The 17670-nt window shown below is 36.2% G+C and overlaps 1 protein-coding gene across 3 annotated transcripts in view; it reads left to right on the top strand.

The window, feature by feature from the left end:
• LOC138711073 (Golgi resident protein GCP60) overlaps positions 1-17670 on the top strand; it is a 48125-nt gene that overhangs the window by 26428 nt on the left and 4027 nt on the right. For 2 of the 3 annotated variants that reach the window (XM_069842384.1, XM_069842382.1), the window contains 3 exons: positions 4302-4389; positions 16906-17107; positions 17401-17525. In XM_069842384.1, coding sequence (XP_069698485.1) covers positions 4302-4389; positions 16906-17107; positions 17401-17525 — 415 coding nt within the window. The remainder of the gene's footprint in view (positions 1-4301; positions 4390-16905; positions 17108-17400; positions 17526-17670) is intronic. The other variant, XM_069842383.1, reaches the window with a different exon arrangement.

Genomic DNA, 17670 nt, shown 5'->3' with positions numbered 1-17670 from the left:
CGCCACAGAAAATTGGCCACAGAGACAACTTGCCACATAATTGAAATTCGTATCAAAGGCAACTCGCTACATAATTGAAATTCGCATCAAAGACAATTAGCCACACAATTTAAATTCGTATCAAAGGCAATTCGCCACATAATTGAAATTCGTATCAAAGGCAACTCGCCACATAATTTAAATTCGTATCAAAGACAATTAGCCACACATAAAGGCAATTGGCCATATACTAAAATTCGCTACAACTTGTAATATATGAAGGCAATACTCAAATTCGCAATACTTTATGATATATTTCTCTGGTAACACAAGACAAATCCAGAAGCTGTAAACTAATTCTGAATTATGGCGGAAGAAATTTGCTTCACAAAATCAGAAAGAGGCTCTGACAAATTAATATATCTTGGCTACATGTACACGAGACTTAGAGAAAATAAGAATGGAGTTGTTTGGCGCTGTGACATGCGTGGCGGGTGTAATGCAACAGTCACGTTATCAGAAGATGGAAGCAGTGTCGTCAAAGAACCGTCTGAACACAAGAATCATTCTGCAGACTGGGGAAGGATTAAGGCAAAGGAATGTGTAGAGAACTGTGTGGCAAATTTTATATTTGTGGCGAATTGTCTATCTGTGGCGAATTGTCCCTATTACTAATTTTCTGTGGCCAATTGTCCGGAACCGCAAAATAATCTGTATAAAGCAACTGACAACACATTTTTAGCTTCTGGACACTAACTAATGATACTTCTGAATTGTTCATTCACTATTTGTAATATTCTTTTATCTTTAAAACTGAAGAAAAAAGGTATTTTACAAACAACTTCAAATTAGTGTAACTTTGAAAATATTGAGATTAGGACAAATGTATATCTGACATTCTTTGCTCAGAATGTCTTTGGAAACAAGCTCCGTAAGTGATGTTAAATCCTCGTGAATCGTTCGGGGGGGGGGGGGGAGGTGCTTGCGCGTGTTTTTTTTTTTCAACTTTATATATAATATTAAAGTTAAAGGATTAATTATTATGGTAATGAATATTTAGTTCACAAGATGAATAATAAAGGCAACAATCAAATGCTATATTATTGCCTTGTCGGCTTGGGTGTGCTGCAGTCGGTAGACTGCTGGCCTTCTGTGTCTGAAGTTGTGGGTTCGATCCCGGTCCAGGTCGATTAGCAGTTAAGTGTGCTTAAATGCGACAGTCTCATGTCAGTAGATTTACTGACCTGTAAAAGAACTCCTGGAGGACAAAATTTTGGCACACCGGCGACGCTGATATATAAGCTCGGCAGTTGTAAGCGTTGGTAAATAAAACATAATTTATTATATTATATTAGCGAAGCTCACTTGGCTAAGGCATTTGCCTGCCGATCTGGATTTGCACTCAGACGCGGTTTCAATTTTCGCTTGGGCTGATTACCTGGTTGGGTTTTTTTTCCCTATAATTTGCAACAATTTTTGTGATAAGTGCGTAAGAATGATGTAATTTTTAGTAAAAAATTGAAAAACAAAATCTGTACAAAGCAATGCACAACACATTTTTAGCTTCAGAACACGAGCCATGATACTTCTGAATAGTTCATTCTCTATTTGTAATATTCTTTTACCGGTACCCTTAAAGCGATGTGCTACTGAAATTTCTAAAATCCACAATTTTTGAGCTAGAGAGTTGAAATTTTTACTGAATATGCATATCAACATCATAATCACACATTGTAAATTTTAATCTTTTCTCATAGATACTTTTCAAAAAATTAAACTTATTTTTATTTTTATTTTTTTTTTTCATAGTGAAAATCTTATGTCTAAAGAAATTATTATTTTTATGTATTTTTTTCTTAAAAGTTACACTGCATATTGTGCAATGGAGCATTGGTAATGCCCTACTATAATTTGTTCATTTGTTGAAAAAACAATATAAAATTTCTTCAATGTCCAAACATAAAATAAAAAATAATACTGCTTTACATATAATTCTCTAGCAATAAAACTTTGCTGAATACAGTCAATCAAATGCTTCATTTCACAACAGAGATATTAATGAATAAGTATGCTAAGTTTCATCACTCAAACTTTAACCACTGAGAAATAAAATGAATACTTGTTGTTGAAAACGTATAAAATTTCTTTTTTGACATTATTAAATTTAAAGTTTTGGTTACACAACTCTTACATTAACACAACTTCTACCAGTTATATAAAAGTATACTTATAATTAAGATATTGAGATAAAATTTTCATGAAACCGTACTACATTTTTAGTGCGAAAATAAAAAATGATAAAATTAGTCAAAATTCGACTATTTGTAGCGCATCACCTTAAAACTAAAAAAAGGGTATTTTATTAGCAACTTCAAATTAGTGTAACTCTGAAAATATTGAGATTAGGACAAATGTTATATGACATTTTTTGCTCAATGTCTTCGGAAATATTCTCCGTAAGTGGCGGTAAATTCTCGTGAATCACCCTGTATTATATATATATATTTTTTTTTTAACGTGGCGCTACAGCCTGTGAAGGGCCTAGACCGACCAGCCGGCTGCTGGCCTCACGCCCACATGCCGAAGCAGAGGTGGACGATCATCCAACCAGAATGAAGGTATCGTGTGGTTAGCACGATGATCCCCCCAGCCGTTATAGCTGGCATTCGCAACCAGATTTCGCTCCCTATCGTAGCTCTCCAAGTGCATCACGATGATGGGTGGGCACCGGTCCCATGCACTGGCCGAAATTTCATGAGTAAATTTCTTCCCCCATGAGGACTCGAACCAGCGCGCATTCCGTAACGAATCCTAGGCAGATGCCTTAAACCACGACGCCACGACCTGTATTATATTACCGGTGGATTATTATATGTGTTGTATTTCATATTATAGCTTATCATATATCATATCTATATATATAATTTGAACTGGAAATGGAAATTACGGGAAAACGGCTGAACGGATTTTAATAAATGACCCCTCATTTTGGAGCTTGAAACTCAAAGTTTTTCAGAAAAATAGTAGTTTTCAGTGAAATGTCAATTTTTCAACACAATTTTCCTATTTTCCAAAATTCATCTGTTGTCAGTTTTGAGAACTAGATAATTGCATTTCAGAATAAAACAAAACACACACTACAGTAAACAATATTACACGAAGGCCATGATCTGCAAGAATGCTGACATGTTTAGAGCTCAAATTAAATTGGTTATTAAAAACTTAACTCACTAAAAATAATTTACAGGTTCGATTCTGTGGTGTGTAATTTTCTGGGTACAGCTGTGTATTGGATATTAAAAACTACAAACTTGAGGTGGTTTGATGACATTATTACCATTAGAAATGAAATATTATTGTAGTTAATGCCATGATGTGACTATTTTTCATTAATTATACATACAGGTATTAATGCTATATTGATGATATGAAAGTGGGGTTATATAAGTAAATGTAGAGAATAACTTAAATTAGATTTTGATTTCTATATTTTACTGAGTGGCAGCTATATAGTATATGTTACTGAAAGCTATAAAACTTACGTAAGATAATAATATTATTAAAAATCAAATATTTTTATAGTTATTAATCAAGTGGGGTTGGGTCTTTTTCATATATTTAATGGTGTGGTGTAGATATTTATATGCGTGGTTCTCTTCAGTATTGGCTCGAGAGAGAGTATCTTTCATTGTTATGGAAGCAAATAACTTTCAGAATGTCTGGTATTCTTCATTGGAAATAAATCTGAAAAATGTTTATTTGAACGTCTAATTAACTTAGTTTGCAGATTTGCTGCACAAGCCACTAGTCATGTTATAATGTTATATATAAATATGGATTTTCGTACAACTGTAATTATTTCCTGCTCCGAATAAGAGAAAAGCATCAGGAGAAATGAGGACTTGAAAAGGTCAAATTCTTTACGTAATCTGCAATAAATATAACTATCGGAAAGAAACAGAATTAATTAAACAGTTATATTCTAATTATATGAACTGTGATATCAGCGCAATTGAAAGGGGAAAAAATAATATTAAAACTGATCTGGACTGAACTGGTTGCAGCAGTTACAAAGTTGTATCGATCTGACATCTGCTGCGGCATTTTTATATCACTGTGGTTTGTGTGATAAGATAAAAGCGCGATGATGTATCTGCCTGTGAAACACCCTGTCGACCTTGAAGAAGCTGATAGTGTGACATGCATGTACAGTATCTTGTTACGTTGGCATTCTGATCAGGTACACAGCGCCCTTGCATAATATCTAGATAAATGGGAAAATATTTGGAAGGCAGACAATGAGAGATAAACATGTGTTTCAGGCGCCAGATCCAAGAGGCTCTGAATCAACAAACTTACCACCAGTTCAAATCTTACGCTGAGCAGCAGTATCCTGGCAACCCGGAACAGGTACACAAGCATTAGCTTTTTATTAACATAAATTTAACTACCTTCTTTTGTTTTATTCATCACGCATGTAATTAAGATAATTCGTTGTATGTGCTCTCTCTTGTTGATTGTTCTGTGCCTTTCATTTAATTTCCGTCTTTTCTGTCTTGTCATGGAACTGTTTGTTTTTTTGACGCATCCCTTACGTCTGCATGAGCTGCGTTTGTGTATCACAGCACACTTGAAACGTACTGATCTGTTTTGTACTTTTTTGTAAACAAATATTCATTCATTAACTCAACTGTTTTATTCTTATCAGATACAGGAGATAACTTGCTGGACTTAATTTTCAAGATAAAGTTTTAACAATGGCAAGAGGAAAAGTTGGGAGGGAGAAAACTAGAGAGATAACGCACAATCTCACGAGAGGTTTCAAATTTGATTAGGATATCTGTGTCAACACTAAGCTTGTTGGCTTGGCAATTTGACACTCAGGAGAATTCCCTCCATCACCAAAGATACTACAAAGAAAGTCACTGACGAGAAATTTGATACTTTAAGAAATCCATACAGAACTATAGGATTTGAAGGGTAGACTCAAACACATTAGGTTGTAGGCATAATATGGTTGACTATTTTTTTTTTTTTTCTGAAGAACGACTTTTTAAAATTGTGATGTCTTCAGGTTTTTTTTCAGTAGTCATCACTTACAGCCCATTTGCTAGGGATTAGGATAACAACAGATAACAATGTAAACTAAGGCGTGTGTTAGAATCTTCTTACTTCCAGTTTTACTTTTTTCTTATTTATTTACTTACGTATTTACTTAGTTATTTTTTTATTTATGTAATTTGGTAATTAAATTTACTGTAACCTTCGTATGCACATTTTATTTATTTGTTTCTCACTTATTTATTTTTAAGTTTTTTATTTATTATTATTATTTTTATTTATTCTTTTTTTTATTATTTATTTATTCATTCATATATAACAGGGCAAAGTTCCCATTACAATAGACAGTACAAAATTGTAATTCTCCAGTTTTTATACTAATATTTTATTCACATTTGCTTTAACATAGTGTTAGAATCATCACACAAAACGTGAGTAATCATGTATATCATACATTTATAATAATTCGCACATATATAATCACTTTATATAAAATTATTGTATACATGTGCAGATACAATATTTTACCTAAGTATCACGACCGTTATGTACATTAAAAAAAGATTTCAGTACACAGAGCTAGAGCATCATATCTATAAAATGAGCCTTTATGCGTTGCTTGCTTACTTACTTACAAATTGCTTTTATGGAACCCGAAGGTTCATTGCCGCCCTCACATAAGCCTGCTATTGGTCCCTATCCTGTGCAAGATTAATCCACTCTCTACCATCATATCCCACCTCCCTCAAATCCATTTTAATATTATCCTCCCATCTACGCCTTGGCCTCCCCAAAGGTCTTTTTCCCTCCGGTCTCCCAACTAACACTCTGTATGCATTTCTGGATTCATATGTGCTACATGCCCTGCCCACCTCAAACGTCTGGATTTAATGTTCCTAATTATGTCAGGTGAAGAATACAATGCGTGAAGTTCTGTGTTGTGTAACTTTCTCCATTCTCCTGTAACTCTTTATGTGTTGCTAATGTAAAAAATAAGTTGATATTATACTGTGGACAGAACATCTAGAAGCTTGGAGATGGTTACTTTTAATGTCCGACCGCCCCCTCCTCCCGCACTAGCAGGTATACTGTACCATTCAGCTGCAAAACATTTTCTGAACAGACGTTATTGTATTGTGAGAGCGCAGCTGGATCAGTGAAAGTAGATGGTCAACGTTTTCAGTTTGTAGTGCAACGAACAATTCTGCTGTCTGTGGGTTCTTCTGTAGTGACGTCACTGAAGCCTCTAGTTGTTCTATCCCCGGTGTACTTATCTCAAAACTTCACAGAAATCGTGTCTTAAAGAACTCTTGTGGGAACTTTTTGTCATGAAATGGTCACAACCGTCACAAAAAAAAAAGATGTGTGCTTTGTAGGATCTACAGTCTCTGTTATAATGTTCTTTTAGAGATTTTGAAGTATTCTGTAAACACTAGAAATAAATTTTGAACAAATTTGAAAGCACCCGGCATAGCTCTGTCGGCTAAGGGGCTTGCCTGTTGATCCGGAGTTGCGTTCGGGCGCGGGTTCGATTCTCCCTTGGGCTGATTACCTGGTTGGGTTTTTTACGAGGTTTTCCCCAACCATAAGGCAAATATCAGGTAATCTATGGCGAATTCTCGGCCTCATCTTGCCAAACACCATCTCGCTATCACCAATCTCATTGACGCTAAATAACCTCGTAGTTGATACAGCGCCATTAAATAACCAAGTAAAAAGAAAAACAAATTTGAACATGAAGTTCTCTTATTAAAACATATTTTCTTTCGTGGACAATAGTTCAGATGTCACAACTGTTACAGTGGAATGATTCTGCATTGAAACTTCTGGCCTTTCGTGCATTGTGTTTCTTTTTATTCCACAAAATAATTCTTGTTTATGTTAGTGTTTTTTTTTAATTAATAATTTTGATAACTTGTCTGATTGTGAAGAGGAAAGTAGTCTTCTTTTTGTACCTTGCTTAACAGTTGGCCCAATTTGGTAAATCATTTTGCATAATGTTTCTGCAGACATCCTTGGTTATTGGCCTTGTGTGAACATCGTTGTCTGTGAGTCACTGTATTAAAACGACCTGTGACCCTCATCCCGAGCAACCACATGACAAACAAAGCAAACGTTTATCAGTGAGAGGTAAATAATGTTAGACAGGTGCATTTTTATGTTTACTTCCTCTGTCGTCATGTGTTAATTGGAGTTGAGTACAATCCAGTGTTCATTGTTCACAGTTCTTTCTAAGGGGTCTGTACTTGTAGTCTGTATCTGAACAGTGCTGTGTTAATTAATGGTGATGTGTTCCATTCACACTAAATTAAGCTTGCTTCTAGTTCAGTGTTGGATTCAGTGACTAGACATAACCAAAGCTGAGTAATTGTCGTGACGAGAAAGGAAGAAACTTTCTTGGCATGGAGTGAAAATGTAATATTCAGCAAGTACAGATTACAGTGCTGAAGTAATATGAGCATAAATGAAAGAGCAATTCATGAGATTGTGAAGGAGTGATAAGTACAGGAGAAACATATTGGGAACTGCTAGGAAGTGTAACAGAGTGCATTGTGTAGTGTGGTCCATTTGTTTAAAAAAATCAATACTTCATTGACTACGTCACCTGCTGTTTCACTGCTCTGGTAAGTGACTCCACAGTTTTCGAAGTTCAAGATCCCTATACTGACAACATTGCCCAGTTCTGTTCATTTCATCATATGGGCTATTCCATCTCAAATCGACCGAAATATAGAGAAAATTGTCCTTGCAATTTTTAAATAAAATGAAACTTTTTCTGTCCATTGACAACTGTGATACAATGCTTTGTGCAAAGTTTGAGGCATCAGAACTTCATAGTGTTTAAATCAAAAATATTTAAATGTATCGTATTTTCATAAAATTAGCAACTTTAAACTGTTGTGGCTCCGAAATCCTTTCACCCAATGATCAGAATCATGGTTTATTTTGATGCTGAGAAATTAAAGTTTATATTGACATGTAAACAGTTTTTCTTACTTTTTATGGAGATGGAGAAATTTAGATTTTTCTTCATTAAGATGCCTTTGCCCACGAAAAAATATTTTTAAAATATGTGGTTAGATTCTGCATTGAAAGTACAAATAAACACATATTTTTTACTGGTGCACCGTTGATAAGAAAGTATTGAAAATATCAAATAAAGAAAATAAATAGTACGTGCGTGAACTAACTAGCTGACTGTGAGGCGGGAGCTAGCCTAGGCAAGCAAGGCCAGGAGACATAAACACGTGATGTTTCGTCTAGTAGTGCATAGCTGGGCTAGCTTTATCACAAGTTTTCATAAACACGGGAGTAAAATGACGCCCAACGCTAGCTTATCTTCAGCTCTCGGCCAGTGCTTGTGGTACTGCACCGTTCAAGTCTAGGTGTGTGAAAATAATTGATTTAATACCCTCGAAACTTATTGCCAAGCCACTAAGCAAACAATGCCGAATCCCTCTTACTAATGCAAGGTTTTTTCTCAATATTTTTTACATTTTTACAAATGGGCAAAAAGCCTAAAAGAAGTAAAATCAGATTATCTGTCTCTCTGTGTACAATAAAAATAAGGATTACTTCTTATCATAACCTACCAAATGTCAGCTTCAAAATGAGCTCCCGTTCAATGTTCTGAAGTAAATGGTTCCTGAGTTCTGAGTGTTGAAAGAGGCTTGTTTTTATAAAATACGCTAAATTTGTCGCTCAATAGTACGAAAACCGTTTGACTTTCGATAGTATATTTTTGCAAATGCACTCCCCTCAGCACCTTATATAAGTAGGGAAAAAATTAGACTATTAAAAAATACGAGGTTTTTTACTGCTCGATTTCATATGGAATAGCCCATATGCTTTAGAAATCTTGTATTTTTAATAATTTCTGTAATTGCAAAGATTTCAGTGATATTTAATTGGTTCCTTATTTCCTTAGTTTAATTTTCGTTGTATCAGACCCTCGGTTAATCCCAAAAGATCATCTGATCTGTAAAAGAGGAGAAAAATTCGCTCCAGCACCGGGGATCGAACCCGGATCCTTGGTTCTACGTACCAAGTGCTCTAACAACTGAGTTACGCCTAAGTTCAATCCACAGCACCGGATCGAATCCCTCTCCTCTAGTGTTTTTCCCTTTTCTAATAATCATTGTTACCATAACATATTATATTCTGTAGGACCAAAAAAATTCATCTTTACGTAGATTCTTCGCCGAACACTGCTTAATATTGTGGAATACCGGCCACCAAGTCACTCAATTGAGTGTGCGCCTTTATAATGGCAGTTAACTTAATATATGTCGAACTTGAAGTCAGGCCACAAAGGGAAAAAGACCAGAGGAGAGAGATTCGATCTGGTGCTGTGGATTGAGCTTCGGCGTAGCTCAGTGGTTAGAATACTTGGTACATAGAACCAAGGACCCGGGTTCGATCCACTGTGCTGGAGCGAATTTTTCTTCTCTAATAACCATTGTTACCATAACAGATTTATTCTGTAGGACCAAAAAAATTAATCTTTACATAGGTCTGTAAAATTGTTTCTTATTGTATAGACTTATTTTAAAAATTTCAGAAAAATAAATGGGACATACAGTAGACAAGTTTTGCTTTCTGAAGTTTGATTGCCATCTCCATATAAATAGAGATTGGAATAATACACAGTCGCAAATGTAACGAATTTTGAAAAAAATACAATATTGGGAAAATGGACAATATTTGACCTTGTCCAAATATTTTTGAACTAGTGATAAATTGCGAAATTAGGATTTACTGCAAAAACTTCGTGAATCTGGTCCTTGTAAAGCCAAAAACATTTTTAGGCAAATTTTTAAGGGGAAAAAATTGTTTGTAATTATTGGTAGTCGACATTCCATTCATAAGCTCACTCATGTAGTGAAAAAAAATCGTCACCCAAATTCTTAAAGATTCCCTGCAGATCATACAATTTCATTTATACCACTCATAAGGTCGTAATTATGAATATGCCATATGCTAATTTTAACTAAAATCTCTTATTTATAAATTTAATTTTAAGGTTATCTTTTATGATTCTATTTTATAATTTTATATTAACAGTGCTTAATTACCTATTACATTTTATTTTTACAACAATATTCATCTTTAATTCATTATATTATTGCTATTAATTTGCGGATTCTCGTGGTCATCCTTAATTAAGGCCGGCCAATTTATTTTTCTTTAAATCTCTCTCTCTTGAGATCAAAATAGATATGGCAACTCGTGATCTCGTGAACTGTGACGTCATTGCTTGAAATAAGTGCAATAGCACATTGTTGTTTTATCCGCACTGTCAAATGTTTGTATTAAATTAAACAATTGAGTAAGGGACAAACTAGAAATTAGCAACAAAACTAAAGGATGCGAAATACTCTCTACAGCTCTACACGAAATAAAATATTTCTTCCAACGATTTAGATTGTGGAAAAGTCCCCATAACACTTATAGCGTTCCCTCGTTGAATGGCAATACTAATTCTTTGGCGGAGGAAAGCCGTACAGCGAGAGTCACCGTTAAGTGCTGATAAATACTTGGCGATATCAGAAGTTAACAACTTCGCCTCGGAACACCATGGGCCCATAGATTCTACGGCGGAAACGACAAAATTATATCGATCCAGAAGATCGAGATACTTATTGCGTTTAATTGTAACAGCAGATGCAGCGTCTGACCCAGCGAGTTTGGAAGTTTGGGGCAAATAAGAAGAAGCGAAAGTGTTATAACAAGTGGCATCCCATAAAAGTGATTTGCCTTTGAACCATGGTGTTAAAGTTAAGCCATCTGGACGTTTGCCATCGGAACGATTTATGCCAATGGGTTCTAGAATGGTAGGAAAACCAGCGGAAATTAGGGCCCTTTTAATGATGTCGTTAATCATGACGTGTCTGGAAAATCGACCAGAATTTTTGAGGCAACATAATCCATGGAGGCCAGAAGAATCGACATCTGCACCACAAATACATTTGTTTGGAAAACAAATTTTAACACCAAGCCTTAAGGCAATAACAATCTTAGAGGACGTATTATCCATTAAGGTGCCTATGTTGGAAGAAGGTAAGGCTTGAAGCCAGCATCCTGATTCTTTTGTATTATTATTATGCACCTTTAGGAAATCTATTCAGAATGCTGAAAGGAAAACATTTTACAGGTATAGAAAGAAAGGAACTGGTTAGAGTTGTAATTGAAAATAATAAATTTGATAATTGCTGTATACAGGAAAAAATTGCCATTGAATTTAATGTAGGTAAACTCCAGAAATATTCCTGTAAGTATGATATTGTTTATTCCTAAGAAACTAGTTCGATTAATTAAAATGTGTCTCAGTGAAACATACAGCAGAGTCCGTATAGGTCAGTTTCTATCTGATGCTTTTCCAATTCACTGCGGGCTAAAGCAGGGAGATGCACTATCACCTTTACTTTTTAACTTCGCTTTAGAATATGCCATTAGGAAAGTTCAGGATAATAGGCAGGGTTTGGAATTGAACGGGTTACATCAGCTTCTTGTCTATGCGGTTGACGTGAATATGTTAGGAGAAAATCCACAAACGATTAGGGAAAACACGGAAATTTTACTTGACGCAAGTAAAGAGATAGGTTTGGAAATAAATCTCGAAAAGACAAAGTATATGATTATGTCTCGTGACCAGAATATTGTACGAAAGGGAAATATAAAAATTGGAGATTTATCCTTCGAAGAGGTGGAAAAATTCAAATATCTTGGAGCAACAGTAACAAATATAAATGACACTCGGGAGGAAATTAAACGCAGAATAAATATGGGAAATGCGTGTTATTATTCGGTTGAGAAGCTTTTATCATCTAGTCTGCTGTCAAAAAATCTGAAAGTTAGAATTTATAAAACAGTTATATTACCGGTTGTTCTGTATGGTTGTGAAACTCGGACTCTCACTCTGAGAGAGGAACATAGGTTAAGGGTGTTTGAGAATAAGGTGCATAGGAAAATATTTGGGGCTAAGAGGGATGAAGTTACAGGAGAATGGAGAAAGTTACACATCGCAGAACTGCATGCATAGTATTCTTCACCTGACATAATTAGGAACACTAAATCCAGATGTTTGAGATGGGCAGGGCATGTAGCACGTATGGGCGAATCCAGAAATGCATATAGAGTGTTAGTTGGGAGACCGGAGGGAAAAATACCTTTAGGGAGGCCGAGACGTAGATGGGAGGATAATATTAAAATGGGTTTGCGGGAGGTGGGATATGATGGTAGAGACTGGATTAATCTTGCACAGGATAGGGACCAATGGCGTGCTTATGTGAAGGCAGCAATGAACCTTCGAGTTCCTTAAAAGCCATTTGTAAGTAAGTAAGTATGATATTGTTAGGGAATATTTTTAAAGAATATGTATTATATCAGAAGTCTCATAACACTAGGAACATTCAGACTTCTTTCTTGAGGATGTCTGCCTTGCAAGGCTTTTTAAATAAAATTAGGACCTTGTGGTGTATGCAAGAAAGATTGCTTAATACATGGGAATTATCTGTTAAGCTCTGAGGCTATTTCTAACAATATTAATATAATTTCATGCTTCTGAGTTCTAAGTTAGTCAAATGGCTAGGTATAAAAAATAAAACCAGCCTACTTGATGCATTACCTGCGTATTGTAATATATCTGAGCTTTGTGTCATGCAGACAGAAGTAGTAGGCCTAAATACTTATTTATCCAGAAAGCTACGTTTCTCAGACTGCTATTTAGAGCTGAGACGAGATGTTATGGCACCAACATGCGCGAAGTTTTAAATTGCCGGCCAGCAGGGTAGAGGAGTGGGGGTTGTTTGGGTTACGGTTCTCAAGCTCAGAGCGACAGGCATATCCGTTTCATCTCTTTCCAAAAACATTCGTCTTACCTTAGTATCACCACTTTCCTACTCAATAGCCGAAGGTACCTAATGGAATTACTCCCGCTATTCCATCTTTACATTCTTATTCTCCGTCCGAATCAGACGACTGATCTGTGCTGGAATCAGATGTCCCTACGTTTATGGAAATGTTCTCAAAAATACTGTCCATCACGTGCTCAATTTCAATGTAATTATTCTCTACTTTCTTCACATAATCATACACTGATATCCATTTTTGGAAGAAGCGATTGCAGAGTCGGCCTCTGCTTATGCGTAGCGTAGAAATTATAAATGAGTCTTCTTATGACTTCCTCATCAAAACTGTCTACAGCTGCAACAATTTTCTTCTTCGGCTGTGATTTTTCCGGACTGGAGAAAGATCTGCTGTTCCTGCCTCAATATTTTTCCCTTCTTTCCTGATTCTTGCCAAGGTTCGCTTTGAAATACCAGTGGCAGCCAGTACTCTTGCACACACGCTTTTCAATGGAATTGGTATTCCATTTACAGCCTCTTCTGACATGAATTTCCATACATTGTATGCTATTTCATGTCCTAGACTATGAACTACTCTATGATTTCACACCTTAGACAATGCCATAATGAGGGCGGTCAGAAGGACAATGTTTTCAGTATTAGCAATAGCGGTAGTAGCAGAACGATCTGATCACTCGGAATGCTAGTAACCAACTAACCCAACATCCCTCCAGTTGAGTGTGAGGGCGAGTCCAAGCAAACGAACTAAAATGCGTCCTTCGCGCCGGTGCCATAACTTCTCGTCCGGCTCTACTTATAGCATTGAATAAATTGTTGACACGGTTTTGTTTGTGATCGACAGAAAGGAAATAGTAAACAATATACAAGAATAATGTTAATTATGAGACAACTGTAACAGATGGCTGTTTTGCAGAACATGAGAACTCGTGGCTTACTGTAGGAAGCACGCACCACTTACAAGCTGATAAAAGTTCTGTACTGTACTCCATAACTAAGTTAGTGTGCCTTTCTTTTTACTGTTATATATACTCTTTTTAACATCTCTGGTCATATCGCGAGTTAATCTTATTTGGGTGAAAACCGAAGGCCTATACACTATTGTTGAGACTGGTTTTATTGTTGTGAACTGTATGTGTATTACTGATGTGTTATGAATGTGATTCAGGGATGTGGGCCGAATTTCCTGGCATTTGCCTTATGTTTGAGGAGAAAACCCTGAAAAATCTCAACTCTACTAGGAAATTCCGCCCCTTTCAGGAATCAAATCTAGGCCCTGTGCGTAAGAGACCAGCATGCTGACCCCTACACCACAGAGGTGGTCCAGTGATAAAATAAGAGTTTTGGTAACTTCATTGAAGAAGAGTCAGAACTTGCCCTGCTTATCTCGTCGCAGTGTTTTGTTTACAGTATTTACCATGACAACACTGAGCTTGTGAGGATGGTAGTAATACTACTAGGTTCAAAAAGTTCCCGGAATTTTACTACCATTTTTCGTATTTATATATAACAAGGGATATTATACATTTGTTTTGTTGGTAACATTCATGATGTCATTTCCTTAAAGTTTGTTGCTAATGACAATTATTGGTTTTGAGTTGTAGGCAATTGTTTATCATAGTGTTTTGTTTGTTCGTCGCATTTTGTAATTATGTCCACAGAGCAAAGTACAAACATCAAGTTCTGTGTTTTGCTGGGGACATGATCAGTATGGCTGATGAAGATGGTGATTTCTTAAACAAAATGAAACTGGTGCTACTTTTACGACCCAGTCCCTAAACGACAGTCATCTGAGTGGAAATCGAAAACATCTCCTCGGAAGCAAAAATTTCCTAGGGACACTTCCAAAGGCAAAGTTATTTTAAATGTTATGTTTTATTTAACGACGCTCGCAACTGCAGAGGTTATATCAGCATCGCCGGATGTGCCGGAATTTTGTCCCGCAGGAGTTCTTTCACATGCCAGTAAATCTACTGACATGAGCCTGTCGCATTTAAGCACACTTAAATCAAAGTTATGTTGGAAGTTTTCTTCGACTCTCAGGGTCTCATGCACCATGAGTTCATTCCAGAAGGTCGTACTGTAACGAAAGAATTGTACGTAGAAACCCTCCGTCGCCTCTGGGACGCAGTGAGAAGGAAACGTCCAGAAAAGTGGGTAGAAAACAACTGGTTCCTTATGCATGACAATGCACCTGCTCATCGCGCAATTATTGTAAAGAATTTTCTTGCCAGGCACAACATAACTGCTTTGGATCACCCACCATACTCTCCTGATCTCTCACCACCTGATTACTTTCTGTTTCCCCGTCTGAAAAGTCATCTGAAAGGACGGAGATTCAATGCTGAAGAGGTTATAGCAAACGCGACGAGAGCACTAAGACGGGTTTCACAAAATGGCTTCCAGGCCTGCTTCCAGGAACTCTACACGCGTTGGCAAAAGTGTGTTGTTGCGGAAGGCAACTATTTTGAAGGGAATGCTGTAGAATAGTGTTTAAGGTACGTTGTTTCTATGATGCTAGCAAATTCCGGGAACTTTTTGAACCTAGTATGTATAATGGATATCAAGTGGAAATGAGAAATAAAGTCGCATGTAGTTGAGAAGAAACACTTTCCATAGAACAACAGTTACTACTATTACTAGCAGTAACAACTACGTCGAGATTTTAGGCAGCATATGGCACTGACTGCACTTGTTGGTAACACTGCCACTGTGGCAGTCTCATTCTCGTTCCAGCTTTCCTCCTATTTCAGTAATTGGAACAGATGCATTATAAGACCCACCCTAAATGTGTTGTTGTTGTTTTCTAATGCCAGGCGTTTGATAATAAAGTCATTTGACCTCTTGCACTCCAATATTTTTCAAAGATATTATCATGACCAGCCAATGAAGCACAGATTTTGAGGTGTTCCGAATCCATTTCTTGGTTTGAGTTGCACAATGGGCAGTTAGGGGACTGATATATTCCAATTCTATGCAAGTGTTTAGCCAAACAATCATGGCCTTTGCCAATCTGAATGCAGCTACAGACGATTTTCGTGGTAAATCGGGAATTAACTGTTGATTTTGATGCAGAGAGTTCCCTAAATATGCAAAGCCACAAAAAAAGGTCAACGGAAATAGCGTTTCCATCAATTAAATTATCGACATATATCGTTTTTATTATGTTGCCAACCAACGAATATTGTGTAAATTAGTTTGATTTTAATCATGGTAGCAATTTCGAATACTATAGTTAAATATAAAAAAGAAGTGGATCAAATTATTTCTATTGGCTTGAAGTGTAAGCCTAGAATTTGAAATTAAGGAATTATAAAGAGAACCTTTTTACTTGCCTTATCCATGAATACAGATATGTTCTATGGTTTTTTATGTGATTGTGGTTTATTTAAGAGTGAAATGTTCTGCAAAACATATAATTCCGGGATGAGTTTTTAGAAATGTAAAAGTAAACGAGATGCACTCATGTGTAGATATCATCGAAAATTGCAAGGTATTAAATGATAAACAAAGGAACGCCATATTGTAGCACTTTGTGAAACCACTTGGATAACGGAGAAACTGAAACAGAACATCTCACTTACGTTCATGGTAAAATGATAATTTTTACAACAATTTTAAAAATGTGTTTTTGGAAAGACTAGTATTTTCCCAGGACTAAAAATGCAGCATAAATGGAGTAAAATTAGCATTTTACGTGGACCATATTAAATTTGTGGTAAAATATTTTAAGTTTAGTTTTGGTTTGTTTCTTTAACTTTATTTTGAATAAAATATAATATATTGTATAACAAAGGTGACTAATATGCGCTTAATTTCATTGTTGTTGGTTTCATTAAATGATACATGTTTGTAGTATACTTTAGTTTTATTAAGATGGCATACTTGATATAATAATCGAAACTGTACAATATATAATCGATACTATGAAATACTTGGGGTGGGTCCTTTAATGCAATCTGAAACATGTAATAATTTGTAATTTCTTTATTTTCTCCAGCAAGGAGTATTAATCAGGCAGCTTCAAGAACAACACTACCATCAGTATATGCAGCAGTTGTACCAACAGCAGTGTTGTCAACAGAAGCAAGAACCAGTGTCACCAACTGAAGTCACTATGGAAGAGACAGCCCGATTGTTGAGTAATGGAGGTACAGATGCACTGGATGGCGATGGAGAGAGTGAGGAAGATGGTTCTCAAGGTAATGTGAAGGCATCAGGACTGAAACAGAAAATATGTTCATACTAACACGCATAGCTGAGAGGTCCTGGGTTCGATCCCCGGTGCCGAAACGAATTTTTCTCCAATAATAGGTATGAACACTTTGTTGACAGTTTCATCTCAGAGGACAGCTCTCTTTTTGTTTTAAAACAAGTCTTGTCCTCACATCATATATGAATTAAGTAGATTTGAAAGCTGACCATGTAAGTCTCTCTCACTTCCATATTTAATATATCTGGCAGCAAAGTGTTGTTGTTATGTTTTGTAATCCAGGTGAATTCCCCACAATTTCTGCAGCTTCCATGTGGACCCGCAAGGACATCAAGGAGTTCAAGGATTCAATACGGAAGGAGGGCGGAGATGCCATAATTAAAGTCGGACATGGCGAGACTGTCACGGTTAGTATCTTAATTGAGTTAATTTATTCTTAGTACTAGAAGTATCTGGACCGTGTAATAAAAAGCCACAACACACAACTATAGGTAGGTGCTCACTTAACTGGAATGGATTCGTTCAGTGCGTTTGAATTTCATTCTTTGCACT

This window comes from Periplaneta americana, chromosome 12 (genome assembly GCF_040183065.1).
Source record: "Periplaneta americana isolate PAMFEO1 chromosome 12, P.americana_PAMFEO1_priV1, whole genome shotgun sequence".
Lineage (NCBI taxonomy): Eukaryota > Metazoa > Arthropoda > Insecta > Blattodea > Blattidae > Periplaneta > Periplaneta americana.
Note: the sequence above shows the minus strand (reverse complement) of the source record. Positions and strands in the feature narration are given on the sequence as shown.